Source organism: Condylura cristata, unplaced genomic scaffold (genome assembly GCF_000260355.1).
Source record: "Condylura cristata isolate star-nosed mole 26May11 unplaced genomic scaffold, ConCri1.0 scaffold00032, whole genome shotgun sequence".
NCBI classification, from domain to species: Eukaryota; Metazoa; Chordata; class Mammalia; order Eulipotyphla; family Talpidae; genus Condylura; species Condylura cristata.
In genome coordinates, this window is record NW_004567133.1 from 5,953,108 (window position 1) to 5,965,576 (window position 12,469).

Sequence of the window (12,469 nt, forward strand, 5' to 3'; positions counted from 1 at the left end):
ACGCACATGAGGAGGGGGGACTTCCTGTGTCCAAGCCAGACGTTCTGGCTGCCCACTTGCCATCAGGTAGGCTTCTCCGATAGGAAGTGTTTTCTGCAGATGACGCGACATCTAACATCTGACCCTTGTTCTTCTGGAAAGTTAAGGTGATGGTATCGGTTTCTCTGGACGCCCGCAGGGCCTGAGTTGGCCCAGCTCCACACGCCAGGTGACTGTATTGGAGAAAGCTTTTCCTGGCCATCCTGGGGAGACCTAGCTATCCTGTTCCTGGACAACAGAAGGGTGCGGCTACCACCCTTGGGCGGGAAGGAAAGCGGAGTGGAGCTGTGTTCTGGAGCCTGAGAACAGCAGCTGTGACTGCAGGCTCAGAGCTGAGGCCTGGGCGGAGGAGCCAGCGCCAGAGATGAGGCTCCGGACGAGCGGAGCAGAAACTGCGACTCCCCTCCCACTCTGGGCCCTCCCACTGCTGCCCCACTGCTGACCCAGAGGGCCGGGGAGCCAGGCAGGTGTGCTAAGGAGTTGGTCTGGCGGAGATACAGAACAGAGCAGGGAAGGGCCCAGGCTGGCCGGTCGGGCAGGGGAGGCTGGGGCCACGGGGCGTCTCGGACCCAGAAGGTAACTGTCAGGATCTCTCCGGTCTGACTAGCCACTGCGGGAGATTCTGGGCCTGAGCTTGCTCTGTCTCGTATCAATCACGAGTGTGAGGACAGTGTTAAGGACATTCTCGACAAGCACAGACGCTTGTGATGGCGGTGGGAAGAATTAGAAAAAGAAGGAAACACTGAATGACTTTCCACTCGGATTCAGACGACTTAATGTGGTGGGACACACTTGCCACCTTCTCCCTGGTGACAGACACAGCCTTGGATTAGCACCTTAAGGTAACCCCCATCCTGCCACGGTGGGGCTGCGCGGGGGTGGCGGGACCGTCTGCCACGAAGCTGCCAAGGCTCCTCCGGCCAGTGCAGGCCCGAGGCTGGTGCTGCGGGCGGTGGGCACAGCCGTGTGCTGCACCTGCACCTGCACCTCTCCTGCTCCCTGGAGTGGCGAGCCCCGCCGATTCCTCCTCCCACCGCTTCCTCCTCCCACCGCTTCTTCCCTCTTGCTCCACACGCTTTTCCCAGGATCTCACCCAGGCCTCCGGCTACCGTCTATTTGACAACCACAGCAAATATTTAGCAAGCTCCTCTGCCTTGCCAAGGCCGCCACATCCCTCCTGTAGCACATGCAGCCTCTGCCTGGCAGAGTGGCCGCTGGCCGCTGCCTCTGCTGGCCCTTCTCGGGGATGCACGCCAGGCCTGTCTGCTCCCGCGCCCGGCGGGTAGACGGCCCCACTGTGGACTCCTGCCTCTCCCCTGTGGTCCGCTGGCCCTGAGCCCTCCCCGGGGGACTATCTGCTTGCCCTCACCCTTGTCATTGTCACGTCACGTGAGAAGCCTGTGCAGGCCTCCAGCACACACCCTTCCAGGCGCGCCCAGCCCAGGGCTCTTTCTGAGCTAAAACCTTCAGGGCTGCGCCTGCTTCTGCATCTTGGCTCAACCCCCCTGCCCCGGTCTGACTTCCAGAGTCCTCCAGCCCCATCTGCTCCTCTCCGTGGCTTCCTTCCTCGCCCTACCTGGTGGCTGGCTGGGCTCAGGCTGGCTGGGCACCAACGGCTCCTGCCCCATCCGGCTAGGTGCGAGCCTGTTGCAGGAATCCTGGTTCAGGCACCATCTGGGATGCTGGCGAGCGCACGGGCAGAGCCTTGGCCAGGAACCCCGCCCCAGACAGGCCCCGTGACAGCCCAGCAGAAGAGTGATGTGATTTCAAAGAGGCGGCCCTGTCCATTCTGCCAGCTACGACCTCGCTACCCACCACGGTTTTGCAGTCAGAGGCCTGGGCTTGAACCCCGAATCCTCCACGATCCTGCTGTGTAGATGTGCTGTTTAATCCGTCTGGGCGGGCTTGCTCACTTGAAAAACGGCGCTGCATTGCCTCCTTGTCAGGCTGTTAGGGGGATTTGTGCTGATAATGCCTGTGGCCACCAGTGGCTGAGAACAGACTCCCTGGAGGCCCCCCCGAGTGGAAATGCTCCCCTACACAGGTGTAGGGGGAATTAGAGGATCAGGGCATGGGGGGTGGTGGCCGTGGGGGATGCCACACTGGGATGTGGTGTCAGTCTGGATCTTGTGGGGGCTGCTTGGTATCACAGCTCAGAGCCGCGGGCAGGGCTGTCATTGGGTGAGAGTGCAGAGGAAAACATCTGTTTCTGGGATGAAGATGGTCAAAACAGACTCTGGGCACCCAAAGACTATTCTGCGAAGACAAATGCTCCCAGAGGCACCGGGAGATTGGTGGGACGCCAGCCTGGGCCGCTGTGATTGGACACATGAGAAAGGTCTAATATCTGTGGACCCTTATCATGCTTATTGTTGCTGCTATTAGCATAACAACAATTCTTCTTCTTTTTGGTGTTATTAATTTCCTTGACTTGGGTGGGCTGAAACTTTCAGATGGATGCATTAAGTCCAGTGGGAAGACAGCAAAATAAATCTGGCAGGAATAAGCAGCATAAATAACCCCAGCCCGGCATCTAGACACCAGAGTCTGGTCTTCCATGGCTAACTTGCTTCCGGGGCACCCTACTCCCCACCCTATTCCCCACCCCCTCTGAAAGAGCAGAGCTGGGCCCTGCACTGGGGGAGTGGGAGGGCTGGAGACCTGGCCCTTGGGAATGGGGGTGCGGGAGGGTGCATGGCTGAGTCAGCGAGCAGCGTCCTGGCAAGGGTTGGCTTGCAGCAGCGGAGACCGGGCCTCCGGGGAGGGCTGCCCTCCTGACGTAGCCTGGCTCACCCTGAGTCTCCTGCCTTCCTCCCCGCTGCCTGGCAGGGCTTGGGCCAGCGCAGGGCCTTGGAGGCAGAGAGGGTGCCATGCCAGGGGGTGTTTTCACAACCCCCAGGCTGCCAAGAGCACATTATTCTCTTGCAGAAATCCAAGGGCTCGCCCAGGAAGTGTGATATTTTTGTAGCAAAATAATAACAATAATAATGATAAAAATAAAGGAAAAAGAAAAAAGAAAGAAAAGTTCTCTATATCACTAAAAGCCCTGCTGTGCTAGGAGTGATAGTGGGTGTTTTAGAATCTGGATTCTTCATCAGGGAGCAGCCAGGGGCTCAGCCTTTGTTGCTTATTTTCTTCATTCACTAAATTGTCGATATTGGATGTCTCTAGAAAGAACAACTTGTGCAAAGGCAGAGAGGCAGGAAGGACATGTTTGACAGCTTCAGAGAACAGAGAAGCTGAAGATTCAGATTCTTGATTTTAAGTGGTAGAAATACTACCTTCTATCGGCATAAGTGAAAACAAGGCTAATGGATCGTGAGAAGAAAGTACAAATGACAGACAGCTTCAGACATGGTTGGATCTAGGAGCTCAATGAGTGTCATAGGATGTAGTCTTCCTCCAAGATGGGCTTTGCCATCCTTGGCATTAGCTGTGATCTCAGGAAGCCTCTTGCCACTTGGAGAGATAGCTCCATCCTTCCATCCTCCCAACCTCAAACCCAGTGGAAAGAAAGGAATTTGCTTTCCTGTTGTTCTAGCAAAATCCCTGTGACTGACTATCACTGAACTGTCTTGGGTCACGCTTCTATCTCTGGCTGACCAAGCCTGAGTCCACCATCCCTTCTCTAAAGCATGGGCTTACTCAGAGGTGGTTAGGGAGGCTTGAAGGGTAAACTGCACGATGAGTTCCAGCCTCTACTCTCCACCCTTATCGGAAATCTCGCTGCCTCCACAATTTCAATTCTCCATCTTGACTCTGTTTTACCTTAATCTCACTGAAGAGCCCGGGGTTAGATTTTCAGCCTTTCCCACGTTCCTCCTGTACAATGTACAAGTGCACATAAGTTGCATCTCACTACTTGCTTAAGATAAATCTTTATATTCTATGTAATTGACTCCTCAAATACAGCAATGCTGTTGGGGGGGTTATTGTCACCCCCATCTTCTAGGGAAAGAAATTGAGGTGTAGAGACTGAGCTGGGAGACATGAAGCTCTGGTTGACCAGCTGCAAGTCACGTGTTCAGCACGTGCGCTGGCTGCAACGGAGTGGTGTAGACTGAGAGAGAAGGGGTTCTCCAGATAAGGAACACGTAGGAAGGAGGGGGAGTAATGTAGAAGGGGAGAAGCAGCAGATGACCCTACTCTAGGTGGCAAGTGGTGATACCCCAGCTGGGCCCATCAGGCAACTAGGAAGATGTACTGGCTCAGGCAACACACAGACATTTTGAAGGCAAACTACAGGAGGGACTGGCGTGCAGCTGGTCTTCAGGAACAGCTGGACCCAGGTGCTTATGTGGTCAGAATGCTTGACTTTTTTTTTAAAAAAGGATTTATTTATTGATGCATACAGAACTAGGGTATAAGCCAGAGGTGCAGGGGTGGTGACAGGATTCACCCAAGACAGAGTGGGGAGCAGACCAGGTAGATGGATGAAGTACACTGCTGAGAGAGCAGCGGGTGGGTCAGGAGAGGTCTGCCGCGCCATGTGGGTCACCTCCGGGGCAGGGATCGAACTTGCACTGAAGCGGCTGCGGCCAGCTTGCAGTGCTGCGTCCTTACTTGTTGTGCTGCCAGGGAGGGCCCCGGAATGCTTGACTCTACCTGGGCCTCTCCTTTCTGCTCCAAGCTAAGGGTCCTGGAGACAGGCTTTGACTGGCCCACTCCAGGCCACACGATGAAACCAACCAGCTATGGCCAGGAAGTAGGACCATGAGCTCCAGGACAGCAATGATGCAGTTGTGGTGGTTTCTAGCAAAAAGTGGAGTGGGGGACAGGGCCGATAAAGATGTAGTGTAGGTGTCTGCTGAGCACGGTGTGTGTGCATGAGTTGGGGTGCTCAGACCTGCAGGTAACAGAGAACATCAGGCTGACCCATTTAACACAAGGAGAATGACTTCATGTGGAAAGACGCCTCTTAGCAGCAGAAGGGGCCCTTGGTGGCCCACGGCCCTCTCAGCAGCCCCTCCCAAGGCAGGGACCCTGGTATCAGTCACCCGGCAGCTGAGCGGGGGGTCTCACCTCACTTCTGGGGAGAAGCTCTTCCCAATGAACCTCTGGCCGCCCTGGGGCAGCGGCTGCCACCGCAGAGCGCTGTGGTGAGATGTGGCCTCCTGAGCAGTCCTGGTGAGGAGCCTGGGCGGCTGTGACCTCGCACCCCGGCGGGGGGTGCACTCCAAGTTGACGGGTCCCCTCAGGCTGGGGTGGGTGGGCTGGGCCAGGAGCGCCATGGCCTCGCTTCTCACGGCCTCTGCCTCTCTGCTCAGGGGTCCTGTGGCTGTCGGTGGTCTCCGAGGTGCTCTACATCCTGCTGCTGGTGGTCGGCTTCAGCCTCATGTGTCTCGAACTCTTCCACTCCAGCAACGTCATCGACGGGCTCAAGCTCAACGCCTTCGCGGCCGTCTTCACGGTGCTCTCAGGTAAGGAAGGGGGGGCCGGGCGGAGCCACCACCCACGCCGCAGCCCTGCGCGAGGGCAGAGGCCGGAGGGGCTCAGGACCCTCAGGGCCCAGTCCCGGCTGGCCCCCTCTGGTGCCCTTGGGCCATCCCTTCCCTTCTCCGAGCCTCAGTTTGATATCTATAAAGTGGGGGTTCTCTGCTCACTTACTTACTGCCCCCTGGCTGCCGAGTCCTGGGCTGCAGGAGTGAGACGCAGCTCTCCTGGCGCTCAGACGCCCGGAGGGCAAGCCCTGGGGAGAGCCCAGCTTGGGATGAGCCCCAAAAGGAGGGGTTTGTGAGAATGGGCAGACAGCGGTGCCCCTCACGGGGCCACAAAAGGGAGTGGTCTCAGCCACCCCAGGCTGTAGCGTCACTGTCAGTTCTCTTAGATGCAGAGAATTTTGGAGCCTCTGATAGATATTTACCTTTGATGCTTTTTGGTTTTTTAAAGATTTATTTATTTATTTGTGCATACAGAACTGGGGTACAGAGGTGCAGGGGCGGTGAGAGGCTTCACCAGAGACAGAGTGGGGAGCAGAACAGGCCAACTGACGAAGTACACTGCTGAGGGGAGCAGCGGGCAGGTCAGCAGAGGTCTGCCGCGCCATGTGGGTCACCTCCCGGGCAGTGGGGATCGAACTCCTGCTGCAGTGGCTTTAGCTTCTTAGTGCTGTGCCTTAGCCCTCTGCGCCACCAGGGAGGGCCCACCTTTTGTGCTTTTAATGCTGAATGTGCGGGCAGGCCAGCTTTGTCTCTCAGCGTTACTCTGGCTGTCTCCTCTCGTCTGTTCTCAGACGCTCCCCACCTCCCTTCGCCCCTGGATGTGGTGTCCCCATGTACATAGACGCACTTCCTGTGCTCTCTGGGCCCAGGTGGCCATAATTAGACACCAGTGTGCAAGCGGGTGCCGGTCCTATATGCTAACGGGGACCGGAAGGCGGGGGCACGCGGAAAAAGCCTGATACTTCATTTTCCCTGCAGGGAGTCTGTTTGGGGTGGAGGGCACTCATCTGCTTTGGCGGATTTTTCTTTTGAGATATCCGGGTGGAGATGCTCAGCAGGAAGCTGCATGAACAGACACATTTGGAAACGCAGAGTTGGGGCTGGGGGGAGGGGTGTGCAGAGATATGGTCAAGGCCTCAGAGTCAGAGAGTTCGAGGGTCTTCAGTAGAATGGGGGGGGGACCAGCAGCATGAGACTCAGGGGCTCGGAGGCAGAGGGCTCTGAGGAAGGCCACTGATGGGGCAGCCAGCGGCCCAGAGCAGCTTCCAACACGTCCAGGTGTTATGGGGTTAAGCGGGGAGTTTGCCAGGAGAGGAAGGAGCCATAAACCCTACCTTCCTGCACCTGGCAGATAGCGGGGTGGCTTGGCTGTGTAAGACCATCTGTTCCTAAAAAGCCCAACGTAAATTGAATTTCTATAAATCTAATCCTATTCTTCACGCATTGGAAAAACTCTCTATTTAATGAAACCGAAAGGATGAGCCTTTTCGAAAGGGAAGTAATTGCCCCCTAATTGAAGGAGGGATATATGACAGAGAACCCCTCAAAGAACAGTGCTGAGTTCAGGAATGGGAGCCGCACTCCGTGGGGGGGAGCAGGCGTGACTTGCCACTCCCAGGGTGTGGGAGAGCTAATATGGGCAGGGCAGGAGAGGGAAAACATGGGTCCCCATAGTGTAGTGATAATTTCCTTCCCACTCACCCCATAACTAGCTATTTGAGACCAAGCGCCTATTCCTTCTTTATCTTTTCATTTATTTATCACTTACCCACACAGTGTTCGTGAAGGCCTGTGGGAGACAGGGCACCGTGCTTTTGGGTTTCCGGGCGCCCGAGGGGAACCATTTAGGCCTCATCCTCCTGAAGACTGCAGTCTCATGAGACACAGCCTCGTAAATGATAATAAGATGTTGGACTGACCTCTGTGGACTGGCGTGGTGAAGGGGCCGGTCACCTTGTCCCAGGACCCCGGGGAGGCATGGGGAGGTTGCAACATGGGGCAGGTACCATTTGAACTGACACTTGGAAAGAAGGGGTTTGCTGGATGGACAACTTGCGAGGGCTCTCCAGGCAGAGAAACAGCAGGGCAAAGGCCTCGTGGGGTGACATTTTCCTCAAAGCCCAAGTTGTGCAGAATGGCCGGCAGTGGGCAGAGAGCAGACGCACCGAGCGACGAGTCTGGAGAGCGGGTGAGGGTCTTGGAGCTTTGCAGGGGTCTGTGCAGGAAGAGCTCAGAGCACAGGGTGATACGGTGAGGTGTGCACTTTGGAGCGCATTCGGGGTGTAGCGCAGATAGAGTAGAGCAAAAGTGGAGGGGAAGAAGCTGACTGGGAGGCAAGACGTACAGCGGCAGTGGGGAGGGGGGCAGGTGTGCACCCAGCAGTGAGCAGGTAAAAGGCTCATTTCCTGATTAGGGGAGCAGGTGGCCACGGAAAACAGAGGCCCAAGCTCATGTGTTTCTGGGGGGGGGGGTCCACAGAGCTCAGGGATCCTTGAGTCTGGTGGGGGGTCACTGGCACCTCTCTTTCTCTGCCCTGTAACATCCCCGAGTCCATCCTTCAGATGTGGACGGAGGCAGCGGCCACGTGGCACGCGGGTGTCCTGCCGTCTCCACTCAGGACTGTGGTTTCCACGTCGCCGGACAGCTGTTGCTGACATGGTGAAATGCGCTCCTGAACAGGGTACCGGTCACTTGCGGTTCCACTGAATCTCATGACCTCGGACGTTCATGAAGAGACACACGCGTTTCTGCATAGTAAATTTGTTTGACTATTGGGAACTGTATTTAGTGTGACTGGTTTCCCTCGTCGTCTTATGTATTTTAAATTTTGCAACTGAAAACCCTTCTGAGAAGGGATCCTATGTCCAGGTGGCCAGAGCCCCTGGGCTGGGTGTCCACTGGCTGTCCTTGGCCTGGGATGGGGTGAGCAGCCGTCTGCTGTGATGGGGAAGGTGTGATAGGGCAGGTGCAGGAGACGGTGGGATGGGGGGTGCAGCTGGGGTCCCTTCTCTCATATCTCCTTTTCTTTCCTTCCACCAAGCCTGAAAGAGCCCCTTGTTTACCCCAAGATCCAACCCTCTCCCTCAACTTGCTTATCCCAGTCACAAAACAAATGCCTGAGGCCAGTGCAAGGCAGCTCTCCCAGCCCGCCTCTTGGTGCCAAGATGGCGGAGGGGAGGGTAAAGCGGCCATGGGGGAGCGCTTGTGCTCTGCCTCCCAGGTCTTATCAAAGTTTTTACCTCTCTGACAAATAGATGGGAGTCCCACTGCTAAAGAAAATAAGGTTGTCTCCATCATTTCAGGCAGATAAACAATGCAGGCTTCGGGAGGTTAATTGACTTGCCCAAGGTCACACAGCTGGTCAGCGGTGGAGCTGGGATTAAACCTGCCCCTGCTGACTTCAAAGCCCTGCACTCTTTTTACAGGGTAGCACTGCAGGAGTGACCAGGCAGGGAGAAGACTTTCAAGTTCTCAGAAAACAGTAACTGAGAAGTATGTAGCAGCCAGATGATGTAATGAGAGCGAAGCAGCACATGGTGGAGAAGGGATTTGTATTTGTGCCTGTGAGAAGATTAACCCAGGAGAAACAGCACCCAGGAGGAAGCCTGGCGGGGACAGCTGGTGGGGGGAGCCAGAGGGGGACCCCACTGACAGGACTGTCCAACTTGCAACTGGCCTTCAGGGACACCACGCAAGTGGGCTCAGGGGCTTTGGGAGAAGGGTGCACTCTGACTTGTCCCCCCGGGAGAGGACAAGCACATTTCAAAAAGGGAGAGGGCTGGCTTCTGATGTTGCTGGACCCACTTGCACCCATGGGTTCCAGTCCAAGGTTAAGGCCTTCCAGGGCAGAGGAGGAAGCAGAGTTGTTGAGCCAGTTATTATAATGAATGACTTAACTCTTGTAATGAACCAATCGGCCACGGTTCATCTTAACAGTCAGTATAAACAAGGACAAGTGGCATCCTGTGTCACTGCCACACACAGGATCATTAGGTCCCCAAACACCAAGGTTCTCTACCCGCCACGGCATCCTTGGAGGAAGGGACGAATGTTGTGTCCATTCCACAGATGGGAAAACTGAGTTGCCCACGGCCCCACGGCTAGGAAGCGTTCTGAGTGGGGCTTAGAGTGTGGGGCTTCAGTTTGTCACCATTAGAGCCAGTGCCAGCTGTCCTTGAAGACATTGGGGGAGCAGAGTATGGCCCCAGGACCAGCCTTTCCCCAGTGATGGAGGGACCATGGGCTTTGGATTCTGGCTAAGGAGGCTGGAGTCAGGGCCTGGCCAGCTGACCTGTCTTCCTAGACCCCAGTTTGTGGGTCTGCAGGCGGGGTGGGCCTCCTGGCCCCGGGCCTAGTACTTATAGGACTTCTAAGGACCCACAGAAGCTTCTCATTTCAACTACTTTTAAATGAGAAGGAAAAAATTGTAATAATAATGAAGACATCAGGATGAATCCAGGCTGGGTTATATTTGTCTTTATACCACTGCAGTCATAAAATGTAAATTTTAATATTTCTTTTATGGAGGAATGGGCCCATGAAGTCATAATGTGGTCCCTTATTAGGCCACATGGCTCTTCTGGGCCCTTGGGACTGAGCAAGCCCAACTCCAGGGCGGGGGTGACTGCAGTGCCAGCGGCCCTGGGGCCCTTCCTGTGACTTCATGGGGAGGTGCTGGAGAAGAGAGGCTCTCTGGGCCATTGTCTCTTCCCCCAAGACCAGAGTCTGATATCGCAAAGGGATGCAGGAGTGAGCCAGGGTATGTCTGTTCTTCCTCATTTCCTCAAAAAAAAAAAAAAAAATCTCCTTAGGAAAAACAAAGTCATTTGGAACATTTCTGCACAGCCTGGCTAACTGTGGGTTTTTAGCAAAAATTGCATCGGCATAAAGAGGAACCTGTCCATTTCCAGGAAATAATCAGACTTCATAGAGAAGTCAGCAAGAGTCTATCTTGCTAAGTAAAGAGAAATGGAAATTTTGCAATAAAAAGAACCAGGTAATTCTTTGGAGTTGGGGTCTCGGGAGTCATTTTCAGGGGGAGAGGTGAGTTGAAGGGCAGGTGGGTGCTGCCAGTCTGTTTTGGGCAATGTGTGGGGACCTAATGGCCTGGTGGCGCAGGGACAAGCAGGGAAACCCCACTGTGCTGCGGGACCCAGTTTATGCGCCTGCAAGCTGCCACCCCGCATCTGTACCAGCCCGGGAGCCATGAAGCCCGTGAGTTCAAGGAGAACACTTAAGTGTCAGCACTGTTTGCCTCACGCCCGGCCTGCTGCTGCCGTCTGTGAGTGCACGCCAGCCGGCTGCCTGGCTTTTCACTGGCCACCAGGAAGTTGGCTTTTAAGTCTTGTGTCCAGTCATCGCAGCTACCCCTCAGGGGATGCCTCCTGCAGTATGGCGTCCCCTGATTTTTGGCTCCTTCCTGGTGCTTGCTCCTGTTACAGCAAGTGTAACTCTTGCTGAAAAGCATCTCCTTATTTTCAGATGAGTTTCCTGAGACCCTAATTCCATTAACCACCCTGCCATTCGGACCCGTGCTGAAAGAATCCTCTACTCTGAGCTGCCTCTGTTCAGCCCACCCCCATCTTGTCCGGTCTCTGGCTCATGATGTAGAGAACAAATGGTCTAAGTCAGAGAAATGAGTATTTTCCTTTTATTAAAGTCTCTCGATTGCCCCTGACAAGAACCCTACCAAATTAACTGAAAGAAGAAAGGGGAGGTTGTAGGAATGTAATTGAAAAGTGCAGCGTGGTGGGCTTCAGGCATGGCTGCATCCAGGCCACCCCTCATCAGGAATCTAGCTGTATCTCCAAGCTCTGTCTTATGTGTTAGCATCATTTTTCAGCCAGACTCTGCTCATGTGAAGAGAGGAAGGTCACAAGCAGCTCAGGCTTGCATAAGATTCCAGAGGTAGAGAGAACTCCTTCACAGTAACGCCTGCAAATCTCGAAGGAGGACTTGGGTTGGATCAACAAAGTCAGATTCATTCCTGAGCCGGTAACCATGCCAGAGGATGGCATACTGACGAGCTACGCCTCCATCCCTTGGCACACGTGTGGTATGGACTTAGCCGTGGACCAAACAGGGTGATTATGGAGTGGGGCAAATGCTTGTCCAAAGGAACTGGCTGACTGTAAAGTCTCAACGACTTGTCCAACTGGGAGATTCTCAGGAGGTTACTGATGAAGCAACAGGGCTCACAGCCCCAGGAACGGCTGGGTTCCTCCAAAGCAGACCCTAACTTGGACATTTGAGTGCACTCGGTCATTTGGGAGGTGATTCCAGGAAGTATGCACAGCCGGAAAGTAGAGATGAGCAAGAACTTAGGGAGGGTGAAGTGTTGACAAGCAGGTGACCACTGTGGGCATCTGAGGTTCAGTCCTGTGGGGACCCTTGAAGAGACTGGGTCACACCCCCATGGGGTGAGAGACAGTGCTGATTACTCACCAGCTCCCATTTGTTGCTGGTTTAGGGGCTCTCTTAACCAGGAAAGCACCTATTTGAGGAAGGAAGCCTCCAGCCATGCCTGGGAACGGGCTTCAGGTGACCTCTGTGTGGGATGGATGGGGCCACAGGAGAGCAAAGGCAGGAGTGGGTGTCCTGACACCTGCTGGCGCGCTTGGCCTGGTTCTGCTGCTGTCTGCCCAGAGCTGGCATTGGGGAGCCCGCCCCCCAGCAGGGCTGCAGCCCTGCCGCTGCCAACTCCAATTCAGGGGGTCCCCAAGCACCCTCATTTCTGACATCTGGCTACAAGTCAGGGTTCGCACCACCCCTCAGATTCGATCATTCATTCACAGAACTCAGGGAAATGTGTCATGAGGATTATGGTGTTATTATACAGGATGCCAACCAGGACTAGCCAAAGGAAGAGACAGCTGGTGAGGACTGGAGGGTCTCAAACGCCGAGCTGCTGAAACACCTGATGTCATGGAACTGGGACAGACCAGCCCAGAAGCTCACTGAGCTACGCTGTCCGATGCCTGGAGTGTTTA

The 12,469-nt window shown here is 55.0% G+C and overlaps 1 protein-coding gene across 1 annotated transcript in view; it reads left to right on the top strand.

Annotated features, from left to right (window-relative positions):
• The window catches only part of GSG1L (GSG1-like), a 97,254-nt gene that overhangs the window by 40,868 nt on the left and 43,917 nt on the right, over positions 1 to 12,469 (top strand). The window contains exon 2 of the mRNA XM_004692052.2: positions 5,307 to 5,459. Within this exon, the coding sequence (XP_004692109.1) occupies positions 5,375 to 5,459 (85 nt within the window). The 5' untranslated portion in view covers positions 5,307 to 5,374. The remainder of the gene's footprint in view (positions 1 to 5,306; positions 5,460 to 12,469) is intronic.